The sequence below is a fragment of the Hypanus sabinus genome, chromosome 21 (genome assembly GCF_030144855.1).
Source record: "Hypanus sabinus isolate sHypSab1 chromosome 21, sHypSab1.hap1, whole genome shotgun sequence".
Lineage (NCBI taxonomy): Eukaryota > Metazoa > Chordata > Chondrichthyes > Myliobatiformes > Dasyatidae > Hypanus > Hypanus sabinus.
The window spans coordinates 60295366-60321981 of record NC_082726.1 but is presented as its reverse complement, the minus strand read 5'-3'; the positions used below and the strand labels follow the sequence as shown (position 1 = coordinate 60321981).

Sequence of the window (26616 nt, the reverse complement as noted above, 5' to 3'; positions counted from 1 at the left end):
TCCTCCCTCACCACCATTCAGGGCCCCAGACAGTCCTTCCAGGTGAGGTGACACTTCACCTGTGAGTCGGCTGGTGTGGTATACTGCGTCCGATGCTTCCGGTGTGACCTTTTATATATTGGTGAGACCTGACGCAGACTGGGAGACCGTTTCGCAGAACATCTACGCTCTGTCCGCCAGAGAAAGCAGGATCTCCCAGTGGCCACACATTTTAATTCCACGTCCCATTCCCATTCTGATATGTCTATCCATGGCCTCCTCGACTGCCAAGATGAAGCCACACTCAGGTTGGAGGAACAACACCTTATATACCGGCAGGGTAGCCTCCAACCTGATGGCATGAACTTCGACTTCTCTAACTTCTGTTAATGCACCTCCTCCCCTTCTTGCCCCATCTCCGACATATTTAGTTTGTTTTTTTTTCTCTCGCTCTGCCCATCACCCTGCCTGTTCTCCATCTCCCTCTGATGCTCCCCCCTCACCCTTTCTTTCTCCCGAGGCCTCCCGTCCCATGATCCTTTCCCTTCTCCAACTCTGTATCACTTTCACCAATCACCTTTCCAGCTCTTAGCTTCATCTCATCCCCTCTGGTCTTCTATCATTTCACATTTCCCCCTCCCCCCACTACTTTCAAATCCCTTAGTATCTTTCTCTTCAGTTAGTCCTGACGAAGGGTCTCAGCCCGAAACCTCGACAGTGCTTCTCCCTATAGATGCTGCCTGGCCTGCTGTGTTCCACCAGCATTTTGTGTGTGTTGTTTGAATTTCCAGCATCTGCAGATTTCCTTGTGATGGCTCTGACAACTCTCAGTAGTTTCTTGTGGTTGTGTGCAGAGCAGTCACCAAACCAAGCCATTAAGCATCCAGACAGATTACTTTCTGTGGTGCCTCAAAGAAAATTGGTAAATGTCAATGGCTCGTGATGACCTTCTTTAGTCTCCTGAGATTGCAGAAGTGTTGGTGAACTTCCTTGGCCGTGACATCAATGTGTTTGGATTGGGTCAGGCTATGGTCTCTGGTGCTAATTTAACATTTTATGAAGGAAAATTATGTTTAAAATCATAAATGTTCAGCAACAATGAGGTAACGAGGTGGAGAAATGAGTGAATTTCAGAGCTCAGGGTCTTGGCAAGTCTCTTTGGGAAGCTGGAATGAGAAGAGAAATTGCTGAGCAGTAGGCCTCGACTTGATAAGCAACTCCATCATAAAACTTGGGTGGTCTTGTTGCTCAAAGCCGCAGCGACAAAGCTTCGAGCCAGGGAAAGAGTGGCTCGCCTCTCCTCTCTCCCATTATAGTATGGCATGTGGACCACACTTAGTTTTGTTACACAGGCAGCATTTTGGGAGTGGATGCTTGAAATAGAGATGGTTGCAGTAACGACCAACTCTGTACAGTCTTAATTCCAAATGCGTCATAGGTCAGGATTAGTGACCAGCCTGCTTCAGTGCTGCCTGTGACGGTGTGTCAGGGTCCTAATGGAGACGCAGCTGGAGTACTTCATGCAGGCTTGACAGGGGTTTCTGTTTATTGTTGGGATTGTGGAGTGAATCCATTACTGGGGCTTAACTGCTCAAAAACCTGGAGCTGGTTCAGCTGAAGGGGATGGAATCTTATCATCCTCCCTCGTTTGTTGTCACCACCAAGTATTTACTGGTCTGATGCTGAACAAGCATAATTATAGGGCTGAGCTCCCTCAACTATGTCCTGTGAAGTAGTGAGAACAAGGACAACATAGCTTAGACACAGTGAAGCTCCCTCTCTGCACAGTTCCTTCACACGCTTCCAAGACATGGACATCATGGGTTATATCCACAGTGAAGCTCCCTCTATGTTGTCCCACATTCAGTGGAGGGATGAGGCAAAAAGAGAAGTAAACGGTTCATACTCAGTAAAGCATCATGAAGCTCTTTATTTCTCCAGTCAAGGGCCTCTGTTTCCACACTCGATTGGCCATTCGTTTAAAACTTTCCATTATTCAGGATTGCCAGGAACCTGAAGAAATACCAGATTAATACTATTCACAAATCCGGAAGGAAACTCAAACCATAGCTTATGCGGGTCAAGGGTGACCTGGGACTCAGGTCGGCTGGTATTTACAGGATTCCCTGTGAATGCGGAGAAGCACATATCGGCCAGACGGTGCACGGTGGAAACCCGCATCGAGGAGCACAGGAGGAGTATCCGTTTCGGTTACCCGGGGAAATCGGCAGTAGCAGACTATCGCATTCGCATGGGCCATTGGACTGACAATGGCACAGAACTGCTGTGCTGTATCAGTGGCTTGTGAAACCATTAAAATAAAACTAGAGGAAAATAATTTTAACAAAGATGAAGGTCTTGCTCTAAGTAAGAACAGGAATTTGATTGTAAACAATGAGGGACAGCGGAAACCTGATTGGTTAGTCCTCATCTAATCAGGAGGGATGGATGATGGGGGTATAAACATCACTGGACTAGACGTGCCTAGGCATCATCCCTGATGAAGATGGCAGAGTTTGTCACTGAAACGTCAGTTAAAATTAATACCTATACCCGACTGGAAGCCCCAAAATATCCATTATACTTGAAGAATATTTTCACTTTGTATTTCTCTCACTGTCCAAGGCACCACTATAGAAAGGTAAATTCAGGTTTGCATTTCCGCGTCATTGTTTGTTTCCCAAGGTGTAACATTGGAAGTCACAGCACAGTGAGTTCCCACAAACTAAATGTTCGATGCTTTGCTGTTGATTTAAAACATAAAATTCTAGAAGCCCTCAGTAGGCTGGGCAGGATCAGCGGTGAGAAAACCAGTCAATGGGTCAAAGACTCTCCCTGTGGAATATTCATTGCTTGATCTGCCCCAGGAGGGGGAAAATCATAGCGTCCTTGAAAGAGTGGCATTGGGAGTTTCGAAAGCTGTCTTGAAGCTGGTGTCTTTGGCAGCTTCACAGTCTCTCGAGCAGACCACGCACCTTTTTTTCTCTCTTGTTGCTCTGTAGCTCAGGCCATTTGGGCAGCCTCCTGTGTGGTGCTTGATGCCCATGCTCCTAGTCACAGTGGAAAACATCCAAGGGTCTGTTACTGTTCACTACTCAAAGATTAATGTCAAAATTTCTCATCAAAGTACAATCCTGGAACTTATTTTCTTGTGGGCATACTCAGTAAATCCATAATAGAATCAGTAAAGGATCGCAGCAACTTGGGCATCCAACCAGTGTGCAAAAGACAACAAACTGCGCAAATACGAAAAGAAATAATAAGTGTGGATTAAGTCAAGTCAGACACTGTTATAATTTCAATCAACCGTTTGTTTCTTCTTTATTGCAACTTTGGTCGGCGAGAGATCCGAGATCTACAGTGAGCAAGAATCCCCGTCTTGCCGACCGGACCTCTGTCCTCGGATCTCTACCTTACATACAGATATCATCCCTTCTTATACAGATATTTTGCAGCACTTCTAACAATTACAACAGTTTTCGAGTTACTTCCCCTTAAGCAATCAGCACGGCAGAGGGTCCATATTTGTATATCCTCGAATGCAGATCAAGCTTACTCCGTCTCGATCACAGGTTCATTATAAACCAAGTCAGCTCTAAAGCAGGAACAATCTTAAACAAGAAAGGGAACAATACGGTCTGCCATACTTTGTGTATGTGACTAACTAAAATTGCTATTTTAGCAGAACAGCTAACAACCTTTTAGCCTTAAAAGGGGACATCAGAAATCCTTTAACCATAAAAGGGAATAAGACAGTAAAAAGACAGTATCTTCTTTACGTTATCATAGGTAAGAAATAATTATTGAAAATGTGAGATGAAGAGTCCTTGAACGTGAGTCCATAGGTTGTGGGAACATTTCAGTGATGGGTTAAGTGAAATTATTCTCTTTGGTTCAGGAGCCTGATGAGTGAGGGGTAATAACTGTTCCTGAGCCTGGTGATGTGAGTCCTGAGGCTCCTGTACCTTCTTCCTGATGGCAGCAGTGTGAAGAGGACATGTCCTGGGTGATGGGGGTCCCTGATGATGGATTCTGCTTTCCTGTGACAACTCTTTGTGGAGATGTGCTCAATGCTGGGGAGGGTTTTCCCCGTGATGGACTGGGCTGTATCCATTTCTTTTTGTAGGAATTTCCATTCAAGGACATTGGTGTTTCCGTACCAAGCATCTCCTCAAAACAACTGGCTTTCTTGCACCAGAACCAGCCTTTGCCCCTTCTCTTGTCAGTAGAACAGGTTCCACGGGCTTAGTTGCTAAACCACATGTGAAGGTCAGGGGCTGAACTTGGTTGCCAGAGGCTATTTGAGGCGATTGCCATTGGGACCGGTTAATAGGTCATGGGAATTTATCCCTCTGGGTGTAACAGCCTTAAAGGACTATTATCTATCAATTGAAGGAAAAAAACTGTATTCATTTTTTTTTCAGATTCAATCTTTATGAACTAAAAGAGTCTTTGAATTAATAAGAGGATAAATCTGACCCCTTCTGTGCCCGGTTCAGCAAGGTGCTTTCTGTGGTTAGAAAGCCTGGCGCTGTCATCCCCTGGCTCGGGACCTGAGTGAGATGCAAGAGGGCTGTATGTATCTTGTGGAACATATGCGAGCAGTGGGAGGAGTAGGACTTGCTGGCATTGAGATGGTGCCTAAGCTCTGTTGAAGTCGGCTCCCTTGCTACTTTCTGGAGTGGTCCCCAATGTGAGCAGATCTTAAAAATTCTGGCTCTTGCATTTAATGTTCTGTGTTCGTCAATTGACTCATTATGATTTGTGGCGGAGAGACAACTTCTCTTTGATTGGGAAACCTAGGTGAAAGGTCAAAACCTTGGTATCCCTTGGCCACTGCTCATCTGACAGTCAAAGTTGCTACAACAGATTATCTGGCCATTAACACATTACTATTTGTAGACCTTGCTCTGTGCAAATTGGCTACAGCATTTCCAACTGTCCATGATTCAAAGGCACTTTATTAGTTGCCAGGCATTAGAGAATTTATTTTTCAAAAGGAAGGTCGAAGAGACTTTACAGACTTAATTCTTTAAAGTCAGTGTGTCGTAGCCAGAGAATTCAGAGCTTGTGGATGGAGGGACTACAAGAGTCACCGAGCTGGAGGTGTTGGAGTGTTTCTTGCAAAATGGAGAGAGGGGGAAATACACTGGTGTGAGGGAGAATGGTGATCAGTGGCAGCCTTAGTTGGAGGTGGTGCTGCAACAGTTAATAGTCCAGAGACCCCAAGTTCAAATAAAACAATAAGATAATGTAGCAGAATTGGGCCATTTGGCCCATCAAGTCTGCTCTGCTGCTTCATTATGGCTGATCCTTTTTTCCTCTCAGCTACAGTCTCCTACCTTCCTCACAACCACCCTCCCCCCACCCGTATCCCTTCTTGCCCTGACCAGTCAAGAATTGTCAAGAGACCCGTCCTGATGAAGGGTCTCGGCCCGAAACGTCGACAGTACTTCTCCCTATAGATGCTGCCTGGCCTGCTGTGTTCCACCAGCATTTTGTGTGTGTTGCTTGAATTTCCAGCATCTGTGGATTTCCTTGTGTTTGCCAGTCAAGAATTTATCAACCTCTGCCTTAAATATACATAAAGATTTGGCCTCTACAGGTGCCTGAGGCAAAGAATTCCACAGATTCACCACTCTCTGGCTAAAGAAATTCTTCCTCATCTCCATTCTAAAAGGACGTCCCTCCATTGTGAGCTGCGTCCTCTGGTCTTAGACTCCCCCAAAATAGGAAGCATCCTCTCCACATCCACTCTAATGAGGCTTATCACCATTCAATAGTTTTCACTGTCACCCCTCATTTTTCTGAATCCCAGTGAATACAGGGCCAGAGCCATCAAACGCTCTTCATATGACAAGCTGATCAAATCTGGAATAATTTACATGAACAAATTTGAAATTGATTAATAATATGGAATTTGAAAAATCTAGTTTGAATAATGACAAAAACTTTGAGGGAAGATATTTTTTGTTATTTGTTCTTGTCCTGTATGTGACTTTGGACTCTGTGGTTGACTCTTAAATGCTCTCAGAGGTGGCCTAGTAAGCAACTAGGCATTAGAATGCTCACTGTGAACTCCTCAAGGGACAACTTGGAATGGTCTAGTTATTGATTTATTTTTATTTATTGAGATACAGCACAGAATAGGCCCTTCCCACCCTTTGATCCCATCAATCCCCCTGATTTAATCTGAGCCTATTTATGGGACAACTTACAAAAACCAATTAACCTACAACCGATACACCTTTGGACTATGGGGGCGATCAGGTCACCTGCAGGAAACTCACGCGGTCATGGGAAGAAACATCCAACAGGCAGCAGTGGGGATTGAACCAGGGTCACCCACACTGTAAAGCGTTGTGCTAACCACTGTGCTACCGTGCCGCCGGCCTTGTCGCAAATCCTACAGGGACGGGCATTGAAACTGGTTTGGAGTTCAGGTGGGTTATCTGTCCTTGTACCTGAAGAACGTTGTGCCTGCCTGGAATGGTCCGGTGGGGCCAGGAGTTGGGGTCTTCTGGTGTGAGTTGGTTCAGTTGAATCCTGTCTGTTCCCAGTGCGGAAGGCAATGTGATCCACTACTTGCTGGATTAGGTCAATGCTGTTAACGAATTTGGTGCAGAGTAAAGAATTGCAGTTGGCTTGAGAAGTGGGTAGCTGCTGGCGTTGAGCCATGGGTGCACACCATGTCTTGTGTTTCCTGAACTGGAGAGAAAACATTGGCACTTCTTATCCTTGCTAATAATTCTACCTTCTCGATTGCCTTCCACACCCCCTAACGCAGTGCCTCCTGCTGGACTACAGATGCAATGCCAGCCGTTCATCACCTCACTCAACAGGCACTCTTTGTTCAATAGCCTGGGCTATGACTCGGGAGGTAGCTTGGCAAGCCCTTGTGGTCAGCTGCCTGTAGAACGCTTGCACCCTGCGTCATGCCATTTAGTAAGCTCTCTACTTTTATGGCTGTAGCTGCTATTTCCTGCAGCCACTGGGGGCTGGTGTCTTGTTATGAAGTAATGGCCTTGAAGGCAAAAGCTAGCTGGGTGTACGGGGCCTGGGAGGTGATTTAGTCCCATTTTAAAACCAGGGCTATTGGCTGGATTTTAATCACTGTTTTGGTACATGCATATTTCCCTAAATCTTTTCCTCCTTCCTTCCTGTTGAAGTGGCTCTTTTCATCCATGTAGATTCCAGAATTCCTGCCCCAGATCCCTCTTTGTGCCCCACCCCTATCTCTGATAATTCATAAAGCCTTCCCTCTGGCTGAATATTGGCAAGCGACAAAGGGCCTGATTCCAGTCCTGTGAACAGCTTTCGAATGTTTTATTGTGTTAACGGTATGAAATGAATACAACTTGTTGGTGCTGACATTTGCCAGGAACAGTTCTACATTTACTGAGTAACCCAACAGCAAGTGGCTGAACTTGCAGGAGGTTTCCTACTGTGGGGAGGCATGGTGGTATAATGGTTAGCACAGTGCTTTACAGCACCAGCGACCGGGGTTCAGTCCCACCTCTGCCTGCAAGAAGTTTGTATGTTCTCCCCATTTCCATGTGGTTTCCCTCCGGGAGCTCTGATTCCTGGTTAGGCTTGGGTTAACTTGGGGGATTGTTGAAACATAGAAACATCGAAACATAGAAAATAGGTGCAGGAGTAGGCCATTCGGCCCTTCGAGCCTGCACCACCATTCAGTATGATCATGGCTGATCATCCAACTCAGAACCCTGTACCTGCTTTCTCTCCATACCCCCGATCCCTTTAGCCACAAGGACCATATCTAACTTCCTCTTAAATATAGCCAATGAACCGGCCTCAACTGTTTCCTGTGGCAGAGAATTCCACAGATTCACCACTCTCTGTGTGAAGAAGTTTTTCCTCATCTCGGTCCTAAAAAGCTTCCCCTTTATCCTTAAACTGTGACCCCTCGTTCTGGACTTCCCCAACATCGAGAACAATCTTCCTGCATCTAGCCTGTCCAATCCCTTTAGAATTTTATACATTTCAATAAGATCCCCCCTCAATCTTCTAAATTCCAGTGAGTATAAGCCTAGTCGATCCAGTCTTTCTTCATATGAAAGTCCTGCCATCCCAGGAATCAATCTTGTGAACCTTCTCTGTACTCCCTCTATGGCAAGAATGTCTTTCCTCAGATTAGGGGACCAAAACTGCACACAGTATTCTAGGTGCGGTCTCACCAAGGCCTTGTATAACTGCAGTAGAACCTCCCTGCTCCTGTACTCAAATCCTTTTGCTATGAATGCCAACATACCATTTGCCTTTTTCACCGCCTGCTGTACCTACATGCCCACCTTCAATGACTGGTGTACAATGACACCCAGGTCTCGTTGCACCTCCCCTTTTCCTAATTGGCCACCGTTCAGATAATAATCTGTTTTCCTGTTCTTGGAACCAAAGTGGATAACCTCACATTTATCCACATTAAAATGCATCTGCCATGAATGTATCTTCCTCACAGCTAACACCGCCGCCCAGCTTCGTGTCATCCGCAAACTTGGAGATGCTGCATTTAATTCCCTTGTCTAAATCATTAATATATATTGTAAACAACTGGGGTCCCAGCACTGAGCCTTGCAGTACCCCGCTAGTCACTGCCTGCCATTCAGAAAAGGTCCCCTTTACTCCCACTCTTTGCTTCCTGTCTGCTAACCAATTCTCTATCCACATCAATACCATACCCCCAATACCGTGTGCTTTAAGTTTGCACACTAATCTCCTGTGTGGGACCTTGTCAAAAGCCTTTTGAAAATCTAGATATACCACATCCACTGGCTCTCCCCCATCCACTCTACTAGTTACATCTTCAAAAAATTCTATAAGATTTGTCAGACATGATTTTCCTTTCGCAAATCCATGCTGACTTTGTCCGATGATTTCACCTCTTTCCAAATGTGCTGTTATCACATCTTTGATAACCGACTCTAGCATTTTCCCCACCACCGATGACAGACTAACCGGTCTATAATTCCCAGGTTTCTGTCTGCCTCCTTTTTTTAAAAAGTGGGGTTACATTAGCCACCCTCCAATCCTCAGGAACTAATCCAGAATCTAAGGAGTTTTGAAAAATTATCACTAATGCATCCGCTATTTCTTGGGCTACTTCCTTAAGCACTCTGGGATGCAGACCATCTGGTCCTGGAGATTTATCTGCCTTTAATCCCTTCAATTTACCTAACACCACTTCCCTACTAACATGTATTTCCCTCAGTTCTTCCATCTCACTAGACCCTCGGTCCCTTACTATTTCCGGAAGATTATTTATGTCCTCCTTAGTGAAGACAGAACCAAAGTAGTTATTCAATTGGTCTGCCATGTCTTTGTTCCCTATGATCAAGTCACATATTTCTGACTGTAAAGGACCTATATTTGTCTTGACCAATTCTTTTTCTTTTCACGTAGTATCTATAAAAGCTTTTACAGTCAGTTTTTATGTTCCCTGCCAACTTTCTCTCACAATCTTTTTTCCCTTTCCTAATTAAGCCCTTTGTCTTCCTCTGCTGGTCTCTGAATTTCTCCCAGTCCTCAGGTGTGCCACTTTTTTTTTGCTAATTTATATGTTTCTTCTTTGGACTTGATACTATCCCTAATTTCCCTTGTCAGCCACGGGTGCACTACCTTCCCTGGTTTATTCTTTTGCCAAACTGGGATGAACAATTGTTGTAGTTCATCCATGCGATCTTTAAATGCTTGCCATTGCATATCCACCATCCACCCTTGAAGTATCATTTGCCAGTCTGTCTTAGCTAATTCACACCTCATACCTTCAAAGCTACCCTTCTTTAAGTTCAGAACCTTTGTTTCTGAATTAACTATGTCACTCTCCATCTTAATGAAGAATTCCACCATATTACGGTCACTCTTACTCAAGGGGCCTCACACGACAAGATTGCTAACTAACCCTTCCTCAATGCTCAATACCCAATCTAGAATGGCCTACTCTCTAGTTGGTTCCTTGACATGTTGGTTCAGAAAACCATCCCGCATACATTCCAAGAAATTCTCTTCCTCAGCACCCTTACCAATTTGGTTCACCCAATCTATATGTAGATTGAAGTCACCCATTATAACTACTGTTCCTTTATTGCACGCATTTCTAATTTCCTGTTTAATGCCATCCCCAATCTCACTACTGCTGTTAGGTGGCCTGTACACAACTCCCACCAGCATTTTCTGCCCCTTAGTGTTATGCAGCTCTACCCATATTGATTCCACATCCTCCAGGCTAATGTCCTTCCTTTCTATTGCGTTAATCTCCTCTCTAACCAGCAATGCTATACCTCCTTTTCTTTCCTGTCTATCCCTCCTGAATATTGAATATCCCTGGATGTTGAGCTCCCATCCTTGGTCACCCTGGAGCCATGCCTCTGTGATCCCAACTATATCATATTCATTAATAACTATCTGCACATTCATTTCATCCACCTTGTTACGAATGCTCCTCGCATTGACACACAAAGCCTTCAGGCTTGTTTTTACAACACTCTTAGCCCTTATACAATTATGTTGAAAAATGGCCCTTTTTGCTTTTTGCCCTGGATTTGCCTGCCTGCCACTTTTACTTTTCACCTTACTACTGTTTGCTTCTACCCTCATTTTACACCCCTCTGTCTCTCTGCACTTGTTCCCATCCCCCTGCCACATTAGTTTAAAGCCTCCTGAACAGCAGTAGCAAATGCTCCCCCTAAGACATTGGTTCCAGTCCAGCCCAGGTGCAGACCGTCCTGTTTATACCAGTCCCACCTCCCCCAGAACTGGTTCCAATGCCCCAGTAATTTGAATCCCTCCCCCTTGCACCATTTTTCAAGCCACGTATTCATCTGAAATAACCTCCTATTTCTACTCTGACTAGCACGTGGCACTGGTAGTAATCCAGAGATTATCACCTTTGTGGTCCTACTTTTTAGTTTATCTCCTAACTCCCTAAATTCACCTTGTAGGACCTCATCCCGTTTTTTTACCTATATCGTTGGTACCTATGTGCACCACGACCACTGGCTGTTCACCCTCCCATTCCAGAATGTTCTGTAACCGCTCAGAAACATCCTTGACCCTTGCACCGGGGAGGCAACATACCATCCTGGAGTCTCGTTTGCTGCCGCAGAAACGCCTATCTATTCCCCTTACAATCGAATCCCCTATCACTATAGCTCTCCCACTCCTTTTCTTTCCCTCCTGTGCCGCAGAGCCACCCATGGTGCAATGAACTCGGCTGCTGCTGCCTTCCCTGATGAGACATCTCCCCCAACAGTATCCAAAACAGTATATCTGTTTAGGAGGGAGATGACCCCAGGGGACTCTTGCACTACCTGCCTACTGCTATGCTGTCTAATGGCCACCCCTTCCCTTTCTGCCTGTGTAGCCTTTACCTGCGGTGTGGCCAACTCACTGAACGTGCTATTCACGACTTTCTCAGCATCGCGGATGCACCGGTATGAATCCAATCGCAGCTCCAGACGCTCAATGCGGTCTGCCAGAAGCTGCAGTTGGACACACTTCCTGCACACATAGTTGTCAGGGACACTGGAAGTATCCCTGATTTCCCACATGCTGCAGGATGAACAAACCACGGGGCCAATCTCAGCTGCCATGACCTACCCGATACTTGCCTCAATTTTTGAAACTTCCTTCTTTGAAAGGAACTTACCTGGCCTTACCTCACTTGGAGTGAAGCTCGTCCTCAGCCTCTTCTCGTTGAAGCCTCTCGAGTCAAAGCCTCAAATCTCCACTCCTTCACTGGCCCACTCACTCACTGGCTGCTTTCCACAGGCAGTGTGGCTCAAAGGGCAGGAAGGGCCTATTCTGTGCTGTTTCCCAATAAATAAAAAACAAGATAAAGACATCCCTGGTACTGGTTTCCAAACGTAAAAGACCTCCTGGTTCATGGGTTAATTGGTCATTGTAGATTGTGTCACGATTAAGCTGATTGATGGGTTGCTGAAGGAGCAGCTCCAGGTGCCAGAAGGGCCTATTCCACGCTATATCTCAGAAAATAAATATAAATAAGTTTTTAGTTAACTATAAAAAAAAACTTGCCTGTTCTTGCCTGATGCTCTCCAGGTAAAATCCTAGATTATGAGCAATCCTGTGAGTTAATGCATTGAATGAGTAAGCAAGTGGAAATGCCAGTACGGAGGAGTTTGTTCAATTTGTCCTGCTACCCCCACCCCACGGTATTTCTAGTGGGCAGAGAGACACCAGGGCAGTGTATTCTGGAGCTGGGAAGACTCCAGTCAGTCAGTCAGTCAGGGAGGATTCCCTCATGCAGACAGCAGGGATAGGTGTAGCAAGGATGAAATGGCATAAGCTGAGATGGGAACTTGAAGACCAGAGGACCATAAGATATAGGAGTAGAGTTAGGCCATTTGGCCCATCAAGTCTGCTCCGCCATTTCATCATGGCTGATCCAATTTTCTTTTCAACCCCAATCTCCTGCCTTCTCCCCATAACTCTTCATGGTCTGATCAGTCAGGAATCTATTAACCTCTGCCTTAAATGTACATAAAGACTTGGCTCCACAGCTGCCTGTGGCAAAGAGTTCCACAGATTCACCACACTCTGGCTAGAGAAATTCCTCCTCATCTCCTTTCTGAAAGGACACCTCTCTGTTTTGAGGTTGCATCTTCTGGTTTTAGACTCTCCCACCATAGGAAACATTCTACATCCACTCTGTCAAGGCTTTTCACCATTTGATAGGTTTCAAAGAGGTCACCCTCATTCTTCCAAATTTTAGTGCATATAGGCCCAGAGCCATCAAACACTCTTCATATGACAAGCCATTCAATCCTGGAATCATTTTTGTGAATCTCCTTTGAACTTTCTCCAGTTTCAACACATCCTTTCCAAGATAAGAGGCCCAAGCCTGCACACAGTATTCCAAGTGAGTCCTCACCAGTGCTTTGTAAAGTTTAACATTATATTCTTGCTTTTATATTCTAGTCCTTTTTAAGTCAATGCTTTCATTGCATTTGCCTTCTCAACACTGACTCAACCTGCAAATTAACCCATAGGGAATTCTCCACAAGGACTCCCAGGTCCCTTTGCACCTCAGTTTTTTCTATTTTCTTCGCATTTAGAAAATAGTCAACCCTTTCATTTCTTCTACCAAAATGCATGACCAAACTCTTCCTAACACTGAATTCCATCTGCCGTTTCTTTGCCCATTCTCTTAATCTGTCTTTCCTCAAAACTACCTGCCCCTCTAACTATCTTCATATCATCTGCAAACTTTGTAACAAAGCCATCAATGTCATCATCCAAATAATTGACAGATAACGTAACAAGAATTGGTCCCAACACAGACCTCTTTAGAATACCACTAGTCACAAGCAGCCAGTAAGAAAAAGTTCCCTTTATTTCCACTCTTTGCCTCATGCCAATCATCCACTTTTTTATCCATGCTAGAATCTTTCTCGTAATACCATGTGGCTTGTTAAGCAGCCTTGTGTGGCACCTTATCAAAGGCCTTCAGAAAATCCAAGTACACGACATCAACTGATTCTTCTTTGTCTATCCTGCTTGTTATTTCTTCAAAGAATTTCAACAGATTTGTCAGGCAAGATTTTTCCTTGAGGAAACCATGCTAGTTATGGCCTATTTGATCATGTGCCTCCAAGTACTCTGAGATCTCATCCTTCATAATCGACTCCAACATCCTCCCAACCCTGAGGTTAGACCAACTGGCCTATAATTTCCTTTCTTCTGCCTCTCTCCCTTCTTGAGTGGAGCAATATTTGCAATTTTCCAATCTTCCAGAACCATTCCAGAATCTAGAGATTCTTGAAAGATCATTACTAATGGCTCCACGATCTCTTCAGCCACCTCTTTCAGAACTCTGAGGTGTACACCATCTGGTCCAGGTGACTTATCTACCTTCAGTCCTTCCATTTTCCCAAGAACCTTCTCTTTAGTTATGGTAACTTCACACACTTCATGCCCCCTGACACCTGGAACTTCCACCACCCTGTTAGTGTCTTCCACAGTGAAGACTGATGCAAAAAATATTTATTCAGTTCCCTCCTGCCAATTTCGTTGTCCCCAGTTACTACCTCTCCAGCTTCATTTTCCAGTGCTGTAGTCCGATATCCACTCTCACCTCTACTTTGCACTTTATGCATCTGAAGAAACTTTTGGTGTTCTATTTAATATTATTGGCTGATTTACTTTCATAATCTTTACCTTCTTAATGACTTTTTAGTTGCCTTCTGTTGGTTTTTAAAAGCTTCCCAATCCTCTACCTTCCCACTATTTTTGCTCTATTATATGCTCTCAGCCTTTTACGTTGGCTTTGACTTCTCTTGTTAGCCACGGTTGTGTCATCTTTCCTTTAGAATAATTCTTCCTCTTTGGGATGTATAAAAGTGCTTATAAAAAGTATTCACCCCGCCTTGGCAGTTTTCATATTTTACTGTTTTACAGCATTGATTTCATCGCAGTAGATTTAATTTGTCTTTTTTTGACACTGATCAACAGAAAACAACTCTTTCATGACAAAGTGAAAACATCGCTACAAAGTGATCTAAATTAATTACACATATAAATCACAAAATAATTGATTGCATAATTATTCACCCCTTCAAGTCAGTATTTAGTAGTTGCACCTTTGGCAGCAATTACAGCCTGGAGTCTGTGTGGATAGGTCTCTATCAGCTTTGCACATCTGAACACTACAATTTCCCCCCATTCTTCTTTACAAAACTGCTCAATTGCATGGGGATCATGAGTGAACAGCCCTTTTCAAGTCCAGCCACAAATTCTCAATTGGATTGAAGTCTGGACTCTGAATTGGCCACTCCAGGATTTCCCACTATCTTTGCTCTATTTTGGCTTTTCTTGTTAGCATGATTGCCTCATCCACAAGACCCATGCACCGTGGCAGCAACAGTCCCAGGAAACAGGAAAAGAAACTTTAACTTTACAGCTAATTAATGACTTTTTAAATGTAGTGGTTATAGTAGAAATGTGGCAATCAATTTGTTGCCTCGCCCTATCACAGAAAGTACAGTTTTTATCATTTGTTAATGGCCCTGAAAAAGAGGTGAATAGAGAAAACACAATTGCTTTTTGAAACACTGTTTTCTTTGAAACATTGGACTTGGAGTCTCAGTGTAATGCCTCGGTCGAAGACGGTACCTGAGACAGTCACAAACAAGAGTATCTACAGATGCTGGAAATCCACACACACTGCTGAGAGATCTCAGCAGGAAAGGCAGCATCTATGAGAAGTACAGTTGACATTCTGGGCAGAGATCCTGCCGAAGGGTCTCGGCCTGAAACGTCGACTGTACTCTTTCCATAGATACTGCCTGGCCTGCTGAGTTCCTCTAGCGTTTTGTGTGTGTTACCTGAGACAGTGCAGAACCTCCATTTGCAAGGTGGTCTAGATTTCTATGTAGTGGGCCTGGTATTATACTACAAATTAATGTCTGTATATTCCTCTACAACTTGGGGGTTATTTGACCCATTGAGTTTATGCGAGTCAAAGAACAAACCCATCCACTTGCTAAATTTCTGTGCAACTGTTTCTGCCCCGGCAGTATTTCCAAAAGCCAATTAACACACCAGCCATCACGTCAGGGGTGTGGGAGGAAGCTGGAACACCCTGGGGAGGGAGACTCCCTCGGTTTCAGGGAGAGCGTGCAGACTCCACACAGACAACACCAGAGCTCAGGATTGAACTTGCTGTTACGAAGCAGCACTGCACCATGACACTGAGCTTTCCCTGTTTATGTAGAAAGCCCACCAAGAACCATGGTGTGGGTGAGAGTGGGGGCTGAAAAAAACCTGTTTATTAGTAAGATGTAGTTAAAGTGTCTCGCATAATTCCATTTTGTTTTGAATCTTTGCCAGGAATTTTTTTCTCTACTTATTGCTTGTGTAAAATTTGTTTAATAGATTTTTAAAATTTGCATAGCAAGGTGTGAAAGCCTTGAATCTTATGTGACATTTTCTTTGTCTGCTTCAGGAATCTGGTTCATGCGCAAATGAAGATGTTATGGAATTAGCACCTTTCAGTTTTTTTTTGGCAGCAAGGCCAGAATCTTATGGGCTGAATAAAAAAGACAGTATTTCTGTTTCAAGTGTTCAGATCTCACGCACTGCCTGGTGAATTGTACAAGCCCAAGCCCATGTGCTTCCAGGTTCAGTTCCTGGTCTATACGGAGGTTGGATTCCTCAATTCCGGCAGGACCGGAAAAGGGGGGGGGGGTGTGGCAGGGGATTGTAAGCTCAGTTTTCTCACTTGCTTGTTTGCGTGAAGTACTCGTCTTTGCAAAATGAGCCACACTCTCCCTTGCCTAATCGAATATCCTGGCAACCAAAGTCTCTGAACTCCTGTTATTTTTTTAAATGAGCAAGGTACCACAGATACCAAATGCCTGTGGAACTCCTGCAAGAAGAGCTGAAGATAAGAAAGAAAAAACTACCTCCCCTTTTGGATTCTCCCCATCCCAGATAATAATTGATTTTTTAAAAAATTGAGGGGGGGGGGGTTGGTTGAACGAGAATTAATTGAGTTGTGCGACTGATTTAACAAAATAACCAGTTTACACGGCTGGCTTACGTTCAATTTTTATTCACTGATGTAAATTGAATCCTGCTGCTGCAGATTAAAGCCCGCTTAGACACAGCAAGTGAGCTCCTGGTCAGGTCACAGCGCAGAATGTTAATTCTGAGGCTGGTACATGCACCCAGTGTGTGCATGTGGGGAGGGCAGTGATGAGAAGAGTATTGCATCATGCACAGCCCCTGACCTATATTTCCTCAGCCTGTGATTCATCACTGAGTTCTTTATGTAGACAGAAACCCAAATTCAACTGGGTTGCCACTGAGTCGATTTATAATGTGAATCTTGAGCCCACTGTTTGCACTTTTGAGTTTCAATTAATTGGTGTTGCTTCATTTAGTTTACCTTCATGCTTATCCTGTGCCACCCTCGTCATTGAATGGTTCTTTAAATTAGGTTTACTCTCTACGGTGCAGTTATAGAGATCCGACTTCCGTCTTGATCTCGGGTCAGGTGCTGTTTATGTGGCGTTTGCGTGTTCTCCCTGTAACTGCGTAACCTCCCCACCAGGTGCTCCCGTTTTCTTCCGCTGTGCGGTTGATTGTCCACTGTAAATCACCCTCAGTGGGAGTTGTCTACCCTCGCAGGTTGTGAGGTCTAAATTTATAATTGGTTCATTAGTGTCACATGCTTTGAGATACAGTGCAGAAACTGCTTTACAAGCCACCCATACAAATTATTCCAAAATTTTATACGTACCTGTGTATAATTATATACTTCAATTTAGTTTTTATTATGTATTGCAATGTACTGCTGCCGCAAGGTCAACAAATTTCATGACACCTGGTTTTGATTCTGAATTAAAGGTGGTGAGATTGACTGGGACAGACCACCTGTGATCATATTGAATTGTGGGGCAGGTTTGAAGGGCTGAATGGCCCCCAGGTGTATTTGGATGATATTCCAGATGTCGGCGGGTGGTAAGATGAATGAAAAGAGTCCAATGGCAAGTGAGAGGGAACAAGTTACGGGAGTTTGGGAAATGGAGAAAAGAACTGATAGGAGGGGAGACAGCAGAGGCTGCTGATGCCGGAATGTGCTGGAAGAATTCAGCGAGTCAAGCAGCTTCTGGGAGGAAAGGAATTGTCAAAGCTTCAGGTTGAAACCCCGCATCAGGTTTCTCTCCTACGATGCTGCTCGAATTGCATGAGTTCTTCCAGAAGACTGGACTGCCGTGCTGGTACACGATGGACGGAATGGCCTCCTGCATCACAGTAAGCAGTTGTGCCCAATTCAAGCAAAGTGTGACAAGAAATTCTGAGGTGGTGTAAGGCTTGTACGAATCCACTTTTAAGTGGCTGGGCAAGGTTCATTTGGTTATAGGATTGTCATAGGTAGTAATGACATTAACTTGGACTGGGTTAATGCAAACTCGTGATGAAGCTGTATCATTGTGTACAACACCAGTCTGATTTACTATGATGACGCGTTTAGGAGGAAAGGGAACAAAACAATGAGCGCTTATTAATTCAACTTATGGAACATATAATTAAAGTCAAGGGGCTCATTCCACGAGAGACAAGAACGCTGCCTTCTCTGACACTTCCCAATGATAGGCTGTGCAGTGATAGGAATAATGTCATGTGAAGACAGCCATTTATACGTGATAAAGATCTGATTTTGCAGGAGCCTTGTGTTATGTAAACAGCAGAGTACGCTGGTATCAGATGCGATAAAATTGAACAGTTTGCTAGAGTGTCTATTGATTTTTTTTGAGGGGGGTTCTGCGCATGCTCAAGATGTGCAAAATCACCCGGTGTGGTAACTGTACTGCCACGACATCTATTGTAATGAATGACGTCAAAAACGCAGGTCTGAAAGAAATTTGACTAAAAGGCGAGACACAGCGGGAGAGGCAGAGAGTACCATTTCTACCATTCAACGCAGCAAACATTTGTATGCAGGTAGAACTTTTGAGTAAACTGATGCTAAAGGATCTTATTTGGGAGTCAGTGAAACAGGCATTTGTAATCAGAGACTGGCCTGTATCTAATTTCTGTCCTTTGCATCTTAGTAGTTTCTGCACTGCTGATTTTGGGCTTTAAAACATAGAATAGTACAGCACATTACAGGTCCTTCGGCCCACAATGTTGTGCCGACCCTCAAAACCTGCCTCCCATATAATCCCCCACCTTAAATTCCTCCATATACCTGTCTAGTCGTCTCTTAAACTTCACTAGTGTATCTGCGTCCACCACTGACTCAGGCAGTGCATTCCACGCACCAACCACGCACCAAAAACCTTCCTCTAATATCCCCCTTGAACTTCCCTCCCCTTACCTTAAAGCCGTGTCCTCTTGTACCGAGCAGTGGTGCCCTGGGGAAGAGGCGCTGGCTGTCCACTCTGTCTATTCCTCTTAATATCTTGTACACCTCTATCATGTCTCCTCTCATCCTCCTTCTCTCCAAAGAGTAAAGCCCTAGCTCCCTTAATCTCTGATCATAATCCATACTCTCTAAACCAGGCAGCATCCTGGTAAATCTCCTCTATACCCTTTCCAATGCTTCCACATCCTTCCTATAGTGAGGCGACCAGAACTGGACACAGTACTCCAAGTGTGGCCTAACTAGAATTTTATAGAGCTGCATCATTACCTCGCGTTTCTTAAACTCTACCCCTCGACTTATGAAAGCAAACACCCCATAAGCTTTCTTAACTACCTTATCTACCTGTGAGGCAACTTTCAGGGATCTGTGGACATGTTCCTCTGGATTCCTCAAGTTAACAACTAGAAGTAGGCATCAATTTTGTCAATCTTCCCCCCCCCCCAAAAAAAGTTTATAACTCATCTTTAAGCACCCCCAAAGATCCAGCCTCTGTAGCCCTCCAGGACAGGGAATTCACAATTCACCACACTCTGGACAAAGTTCCTGTGCACCTCAGATTGAAGTAATTAATTTAATCTCGTGACTGTGTCCACTCATTTGAGATTGTCCAGCAAAGGGAAAAAATGTTGATGCCCACCCTGTCATTTCCCTATTAAGAGATACAGAATGGAAAAAGGCTATTCAGCCCATCAAGCCTGTTTTGACCACCATCTGCAGTATTCTTGCACCAATCCCATTGTTAGCAATCTCCCATCGACTCCTGCCCCATCGCCCCCATTCTGCCACCTACCTGTACACCGGGTGGGGCATGCACAATGTTAAATCGCCAATCCTCACAACATTGGGATGAAACTGGAGCAACCTGAGGAAACCAAGGCAGTCCTGTGGAACACGCAAACTTCACATAGACAGCACCTGAGGTTGCTCTGCAATCTGGCAGCAACTTTACTAACTACAACTATGTTGATCACCCCCCCCCCCCCCCCATCCTCATAATCCCCAAAAGATATCAATCTAGTTTCTTTGGTCACCAGCAAAGCATCAGAATTGGGTTTAATATCACCAGCATATGCTGTGAAAATACATAGCAGCGGTACAATGCAATACTTTATAAAAACTGTGAATTACAGTAACTATGTATGTGTTTGTATGTGTGTGTTTATATATTGGGCTTTTGCAGCCGCAAGGGGGGGGACGCACTTTCATATGGAGCTTGGCCACAATCATACGATGGTCAGTCCAGCACTCTGCACCTCTCGTGGCACGGGTGATGAGAACATCCTTGATGTCACTACATCTCACAGTGATGAAAGTCGATCATGTGCCAATGTTTAGTGCATCCACGAGGTCTTATATTTTGCCTTCTGCTGGAAGATGGTGTTGGTTATGGTAAGGTTATGCTCAGAGCAAAGAGTAGCTAGCCTCATGCCATTTGCATTCACCTTGCCAATACCATGCCTACCTGGCACTCCACTCCATATCCTGCTGTTCCGTCCCACTCTCGCGTTGAAGTCCACAGCCAAAAGGATCTGAGAGTGTTAAACGGCCAGCTACATCATGACTGACGTCCAGCTGGAGGGCCGAAGAAGCGCTGTAAGGATCAGATGAAGAATGCTTTAAGAAAGTGCAATATCAGACCCGAGGACCTGGAGGATGTTGCTGCTGACCGTAACACTTGGCGACAGCTGTGTAGGGATGGGGTTCGTATTCTGGAGATGGAAAGATCGACCAGAAGACAGCAGAAGAGAGCCAGGAGAAATGCAGCCATGGTTGCCATCACTACCACCACATATGCATGTCCCACCTGCGATAGAGCTCGTGGGTCCAGGATAGGACTGTATGGTCATCAAAGATCTCACCGTTAAAGGAGTGGACGTCATCATCAGATTCCAATGGACAACCGAAGAAGAAGTGTTTTTTATATATATATATATATAAAAGTAGTTAAATAAGCAGTGAGGTAATGTTCATGAGCTCATTTTCCATTCAGAAATCAGATGGCAGAGCTGTTCCTGAATCATGTGTGTGTGTCTGTTTGTCTTCAGGCTCTTGTACCTTCTCTGTATCTGGGTGATGGGGTCCCTTATTGATGGATGCCACCTTTTTGAGGCATCACCTTTTGAAGATGTCCTCGATGCCGGGGAGGCTAACGGCCACGATGGAGCGACTGAGCTTACGGCCTTCCGCAGCTTTTTCCGATGCTGTGCTGCAGCCCCTCCACACCAGACGGTGGTGAAACCAGTTAGACTGCCGCCCACAGTACATCTGTAGAAACTTGTGAGAGTCTTTGGTGACATACCAAGTCACAGAAAGATGTTAAAAGGAGGCAAATTAGGAAGGTGGTGGCAGTGGACAAAGGGGGTGTCTGAGGGTATGTCTTTGAGGGAATGGTCTCATTGGTAGCTCCCAATAGTGAGGGACAGGTGAATGTTGTGGCAGGGAGCTGGAGGATCTCTGTGAGTTTGAAAGGATGGGGGGACGAGCTGGAGGGAGACCTTGCCATACAGCCATTCAAAACTGTGTTTAAGATCATCTATAAGAGGATGTAGGATGGTGAGAAGCCCTGGTGATTTAGGATGCAATTTGGAGAATTTTGGATGAGTTTATGAAGTGGAAGCGGAGCCAGTGAGAGTTGTGTAAACTAATTCCGTCTGCACCCAGCAAAGTTTATTGTCCTTGGACTTGGCAACTAAGCTGTATCTTCTCTCATTCACACAGTTGTTGCCAGCATGAATCGCTGGAAAGAAATCAGTGGGAGTCCTGGCTGTTCTCTTCATCTCCCAGTAAGACCCATTAAATGATAACCATGCGGCTGCTTGGCTGAGATTAGCAGCACCGCTGGGCTCGTTCGGTCAGTGCAGCTCAGTGAGGCACTGCCGCGACTGGCGTGAGCTCTTGTTGTGGGGGGGGGGGGGGTTGTTATGCACCCTCAGATATTAGAGCTATCGTAGGTGCAACCTCAGACATTGTTGGCCACGTCTTAACAGCGAGCTTCAGGAGAGGTTTTCATCACAGCCGATTTGCTTCAGTGGATTCTAATTGTGCATTAGTGCAGGAAATCCTTGCCTGAGAGTTGCATTTTGGCACTATCCCCTAAAAATAGAAACAACTTGGCAGTAAATCTCTCAGGATGAGCCCGAAGTACAGTGCAGGTCTCTCAGATGTTTGAAGTTGCTCTTTGCCAGTCAAGGACACCATGCTGTAATGACTTCTGTTTTTACTGGGTTTAGCAGATTAGAAACAAAGAGAAAATTGGCAGATGCTGGAAATCAAAGTAACACACACACACACACACACACAAAATGCTGGAGGAATTCAGCAGGCCAGGCAGCACCTATGGAAAAGAGTGGACGTTTTGGGCTGAGACCCTTCATCAGGACTGGCAAAAAAAGAGTTGGGAAGTCAGAATAAGAAGGTGGGAGGTGGGGAGGAAGAAGTACAAGGTGGTAGGTGATAAGTGAAACCAGGAAGTGGGGGGGGGGGGTGAAGTAAAGAGCTATGAAGTTGATTAGTGAAAGAGATACAGGGCTGGAGAAGGGGGAATCTCATAGAGGACAGAAGGGGAGGAGCACCAGAGGGAAGTAAAGAGATATGGTGAGGTAAGAGAGGGAAATGGGAATGGTGAAGTGGGGGTGGGGGGGGAAGTGAAATTACTGGAAGATTGAGAAATCAATGTTCATGTCATCAGTTTAGAGACTGTCCAGATGGAATATATTAGGGGTTGCTCCTCCAACCTGAGTGTGGCCTCATGGCAGCGGCAGAGCAGGCCGTGGCAGTTTAGCGATTAGCTTCGTTTGTCACACGTACATCGAAGCAGGCAGTAAAATGGGTCGTTTGCATCTGTGGCCAAGACAGTCTGAGGGTGTGCTGGGGGTAGCCAGCGAGCAGCACCACGCTTCCACTGGCAACATGGTATGTCCACAACTCCAACTCAAACCTGAGCACGTGACCAGGGGAGAATGATCAGACTCCTGAGAGATAGTGACGGGGATTGAACTCTGATGGCTGGTGTTGTGAAAAATTACACTAGCTGCTACGCTACTGTACAGTTATTATTTGGATTTTGATCTTTTGAGTCTAGTTGGTTTGGCAGACCTCGTTTTCCTTTCCGCACTGAAATAATGGTACAATTCCCCTCTGTCCTGTCTCGGGTAAGATCTGCCTTGTGTTGGGCAGGTTCTCAGTCTCAGTCTCGCCTGATGTTTAGTGGGCTGGGGCATTTTTGTTTCCTGACTGTTGTGGTCAATGGCAGAGAATGAGAGGAGTGACACTAATTGCTTCATTTCTCTTCCAGTATGCAACGGCATGGATATTAGGAACCAGGTGTCGGATCTGCGGCAGCTGGAGAACTGCACCATCATTGAGGGCTACCTGCAAATCCTGCTCATCACTGGCAAGGCAGAGGACTTCCGTGCCCTGCGATTCCCAAAGCTGACCGTCATCACGGAGTACCTGCTGCTCTACCGCGTCTACGGGCTTGAGACGTTGCGGGATCTCTTCCCCAATCTCGCTGTCATCCGGGGCGTCCGCCTGTTCTTCAACTACGCACTGGTCATCTTTGAAATGACTCACCTGAAGGAGATCGGACTGTACAGTCTGCAGAATATCACGCGTGGCGCCGTGCGGATTGAGAAAAACCACGACCTCTGTTACCTGTCCACCATTGACTGGTCCTTCATCCTGGATTCTGTGGAAAATAATTACATCGATCGGAATAAGCAGCAGAACGAGTGTGGGGATGTCTGTCCGGGAACCATGGAGGATCGCCCGCTGTGCGTGAAGACCAGTGTGAGCAGTCTGTACAACTATCGCTGCTGGAGTGCCAACCACTGCCAGAAAGGTAGGCTGACCTCTCTCTCTATTTGGTGGTTCTGCCATTCTTGAGCATCAGTGATTGTTTGAATTTGCATATGGTCTCTATCAGCTCCCAAGTGTGTGACCTAGTCAGAAGCTTGTTCTGTCACCATTCCCGCAGTGGAGTAGGGCTTCCATCCACCTCAGGTGCTGTGGTGTTCTTTGCTGGCTACTTTGTGAATCACGTTCCTGTTGAAGTACTGCCCGTGCCCCTTTTGTGTTGTCTGTTTGGGTACAGTTATTCCAAGAAGTGCTGTTCGTGCTTGACCACATTTGCGGTTTTGCCAGAAACAGGTGAAAGAAACCATACCTCATCCCTTCCCCAAGCTGCTCAATCCTTGCAGAGGTTGTTTTCTATAAATCCTGTCCGTGTATGGCTCTCCTTGTGGAGATATTAACCTTCTTTCCTAATAGCTCTTTAGTTCCCCCCCACCACACTCTCTAACTGGGCATTTTCCAGGAATCCCAGCACTGGGATGACTTGCTCGGTTAATCCTCCAGCACCCTTTCCCCGTACCTCCCCAGGACTTGTTTCCCAACTAGGGTTATTTATGGGGAGGGTGGAAGTCAAAACCTTACCTTGCCTTTCCCTGCTTCCTCTGTTTCATGGGGCTAATTTGGTCAGCCCTGTTTTAAGCAAATGCAGTTGGAATCTGGGTATAAATTCCTGGATGTTGGGTAGTATTTGTCACCGGATCTTGTGATGACAGCAGCCTTCCAAGTACCCCCTTGTATATCTCGGGTTAATGAGCTGAAGTTGCAAGAATTGAGCTCCCAACTCTGATTGACCTCTGTTCTCCATAAGAATGTTGCTTAGCTACTTGGGTGGGGATTGGTCTTGATGTAGCGTCCACTGGTTGGTCAGCTGATTGAAGTCTGACCCTTCAGTGAATGCTGTTTTGTGACAGCTTTCTATAACCCCTCTCCCTCTTCCCCCACCTCCAACTCCAGTTCAGCAGCTGGCATATTCATTGTTCAGTTGTAATTTTATAGATTCTTGTGATAAATATTTTTGCATTACAAATGAAAGACAACCATTGTGCGGTTTTGTATCTGCTTTGTTTTAAATGGTGAATTTCTTTTAGAAACTTGAATTGCAGTTCAGTTGAAGCACAGAACTGGTGTCATTGTGCAGCAAATTAGACTTCAATATTTGGAACTTCCAGTGTTGGCGTGTTAGAGCGTTTTTTGTGGTTAGCACAAATAGCAAATAACTTCAGCCACCAATCTTCGGATCTGAATATGGACTGTAGATTAAATTTAAGATGTAGCTCTGAACAACGAGTTCCTAAGAACCGTGAACCACTGCTAATTGGCAATTTAAGTCCTCTATTTGGATGTCATTTGGGTGTCTGTAGTGTGGGTGCGAAGAGGGAAGTGTGAAAGGCAGCATTGTGGATGCCTTGTAACTGTGGAATTGTCCTGAGTTGCTCTTTGAATTTTAGCATCTAAATGTTGTGTAGTGTTGGGTTGAGTAGACCTTCTTCCTCTGAAAGGATCTCCATATGACGCCTGCTGTGTCTCATTTTGTTGAATAAAGATACTGCTTCATACCTACCGGTGACTTTGTTCATGAAATAACATGGATTGTAATACTTGAAACTTCCAGAGTTGGAGGACTGAGTATCGGAATTACAGAGGGTTCTGTAAACCTTGGGAAATACAAAAAGTATGATATTCCCTGTTTCCTGAAGTGACATTGGAGCGATTTGCTTTTGATTTTGAGTGGAATAGTTCAACAGAGGTGGACACCTGAGAGTGTGCAACTAAAAGAACCTGCAGCCATCAGTAAGTAGTGTTCTATGTTGTGTAATGTGAACTCAGTGTTCAGGAGCTGACCCTGAAGCAGGTGAACTATCAAAGTGCAGGCACTAGTTGACCGAAATGTGACCGTGATGTGCCATGGCATAGATAAGAACAATGTGCCTGTGGAATGGCTCTGTTATTTGATTTGGTGTGGTGACTTTGAAGGCAGAATTCTTGACCAGAACCCATGCTATGTTCTGTGGCTTGTCTTTCTGTGGGATATTTCTCTGTAGATTTCAAGCAGCTGAGTGACTTAGAAAACCTACAGCACAATACAGGCCCTTCGGCCCACAATACTGTACCAAGCGTGTACTTTAGAAATTACCCATGGCCCTCTATTTTTAAGCTCCATGTACCTATCCAGGAGTCTCTTAAAAGACCTTATTGTATCTGCCTTCACCACCATCGCCGGCAGCCCATTCCACGCACTCAGCACTCTCTGTGTTTTTTAAAAAAAAACCTACCCCTGACGTCTCCTCTATACCTGCTTTCAAGACCTTAAAACTATGCCCTCTTGTGATAGCCATTTCAACCCTGGGAAAAAGCCTCTGACTATCAACACGATTAATGCCTCTCATCATCTTATACACCTCAATCATGTCACCCCTCATCCTCCATCACTCCAAGGAGAAAAGGCCAAGTTCACTCAACCTATTCTCATAAGGCATGCTCCCCAATCCAGACAACATCCTTGTAAATCTCCTCTGCACCCTTTCTATATCTGTAGTTTCCACATCCTTTTTGTAGTGAGGTGACCAGAACTGAGCACAATACTCTCAAGTGGGGTCTGACCAGGGTCCTATATAGCTGCAACATTACCTCTCGGCTCTTGAACTCAATCCCACAATTGAAGAAGGCCAATACACCGTATGCCTTCTTAACCACAGAGTCAACCTGCGCAGCAGCTTTGAGTGTCCTATAGACTAGGACCCCAAGATCCCTCTGATCCTCCACGCTGCCAAGAGCCTTACCATTAATACTATATTCTGCCATCATATTTGACCTACCAAAATGAATCATCTCACACTTACCTGGGTTGAACTCCATCTGCCACTTCTCAGCCCAGT

General features: G+C 45.1%; 1 protein-coding gene across 1 annotated transcript in view; it reads left to right on the top strand.

Moving 5' to 3' along the window:
• igf1ra (insulin-like growth factor 1a receptor) overlaps positions 1-26616 on the top strand; it is a 333731-nt gene that overhangs the window by 25694 nt on the left and 281421 nt on the right. Inside the window, exon 2 of the mRNA XM_059946664.1 lies at positions 23184-23729. Coding sequence (XP_059802647.1) covers positions 23184-23729 — 546 coding nt within the window. The remainder of the gene's footprint in view (positions 1-23183; positions 23730-26616) is intronic.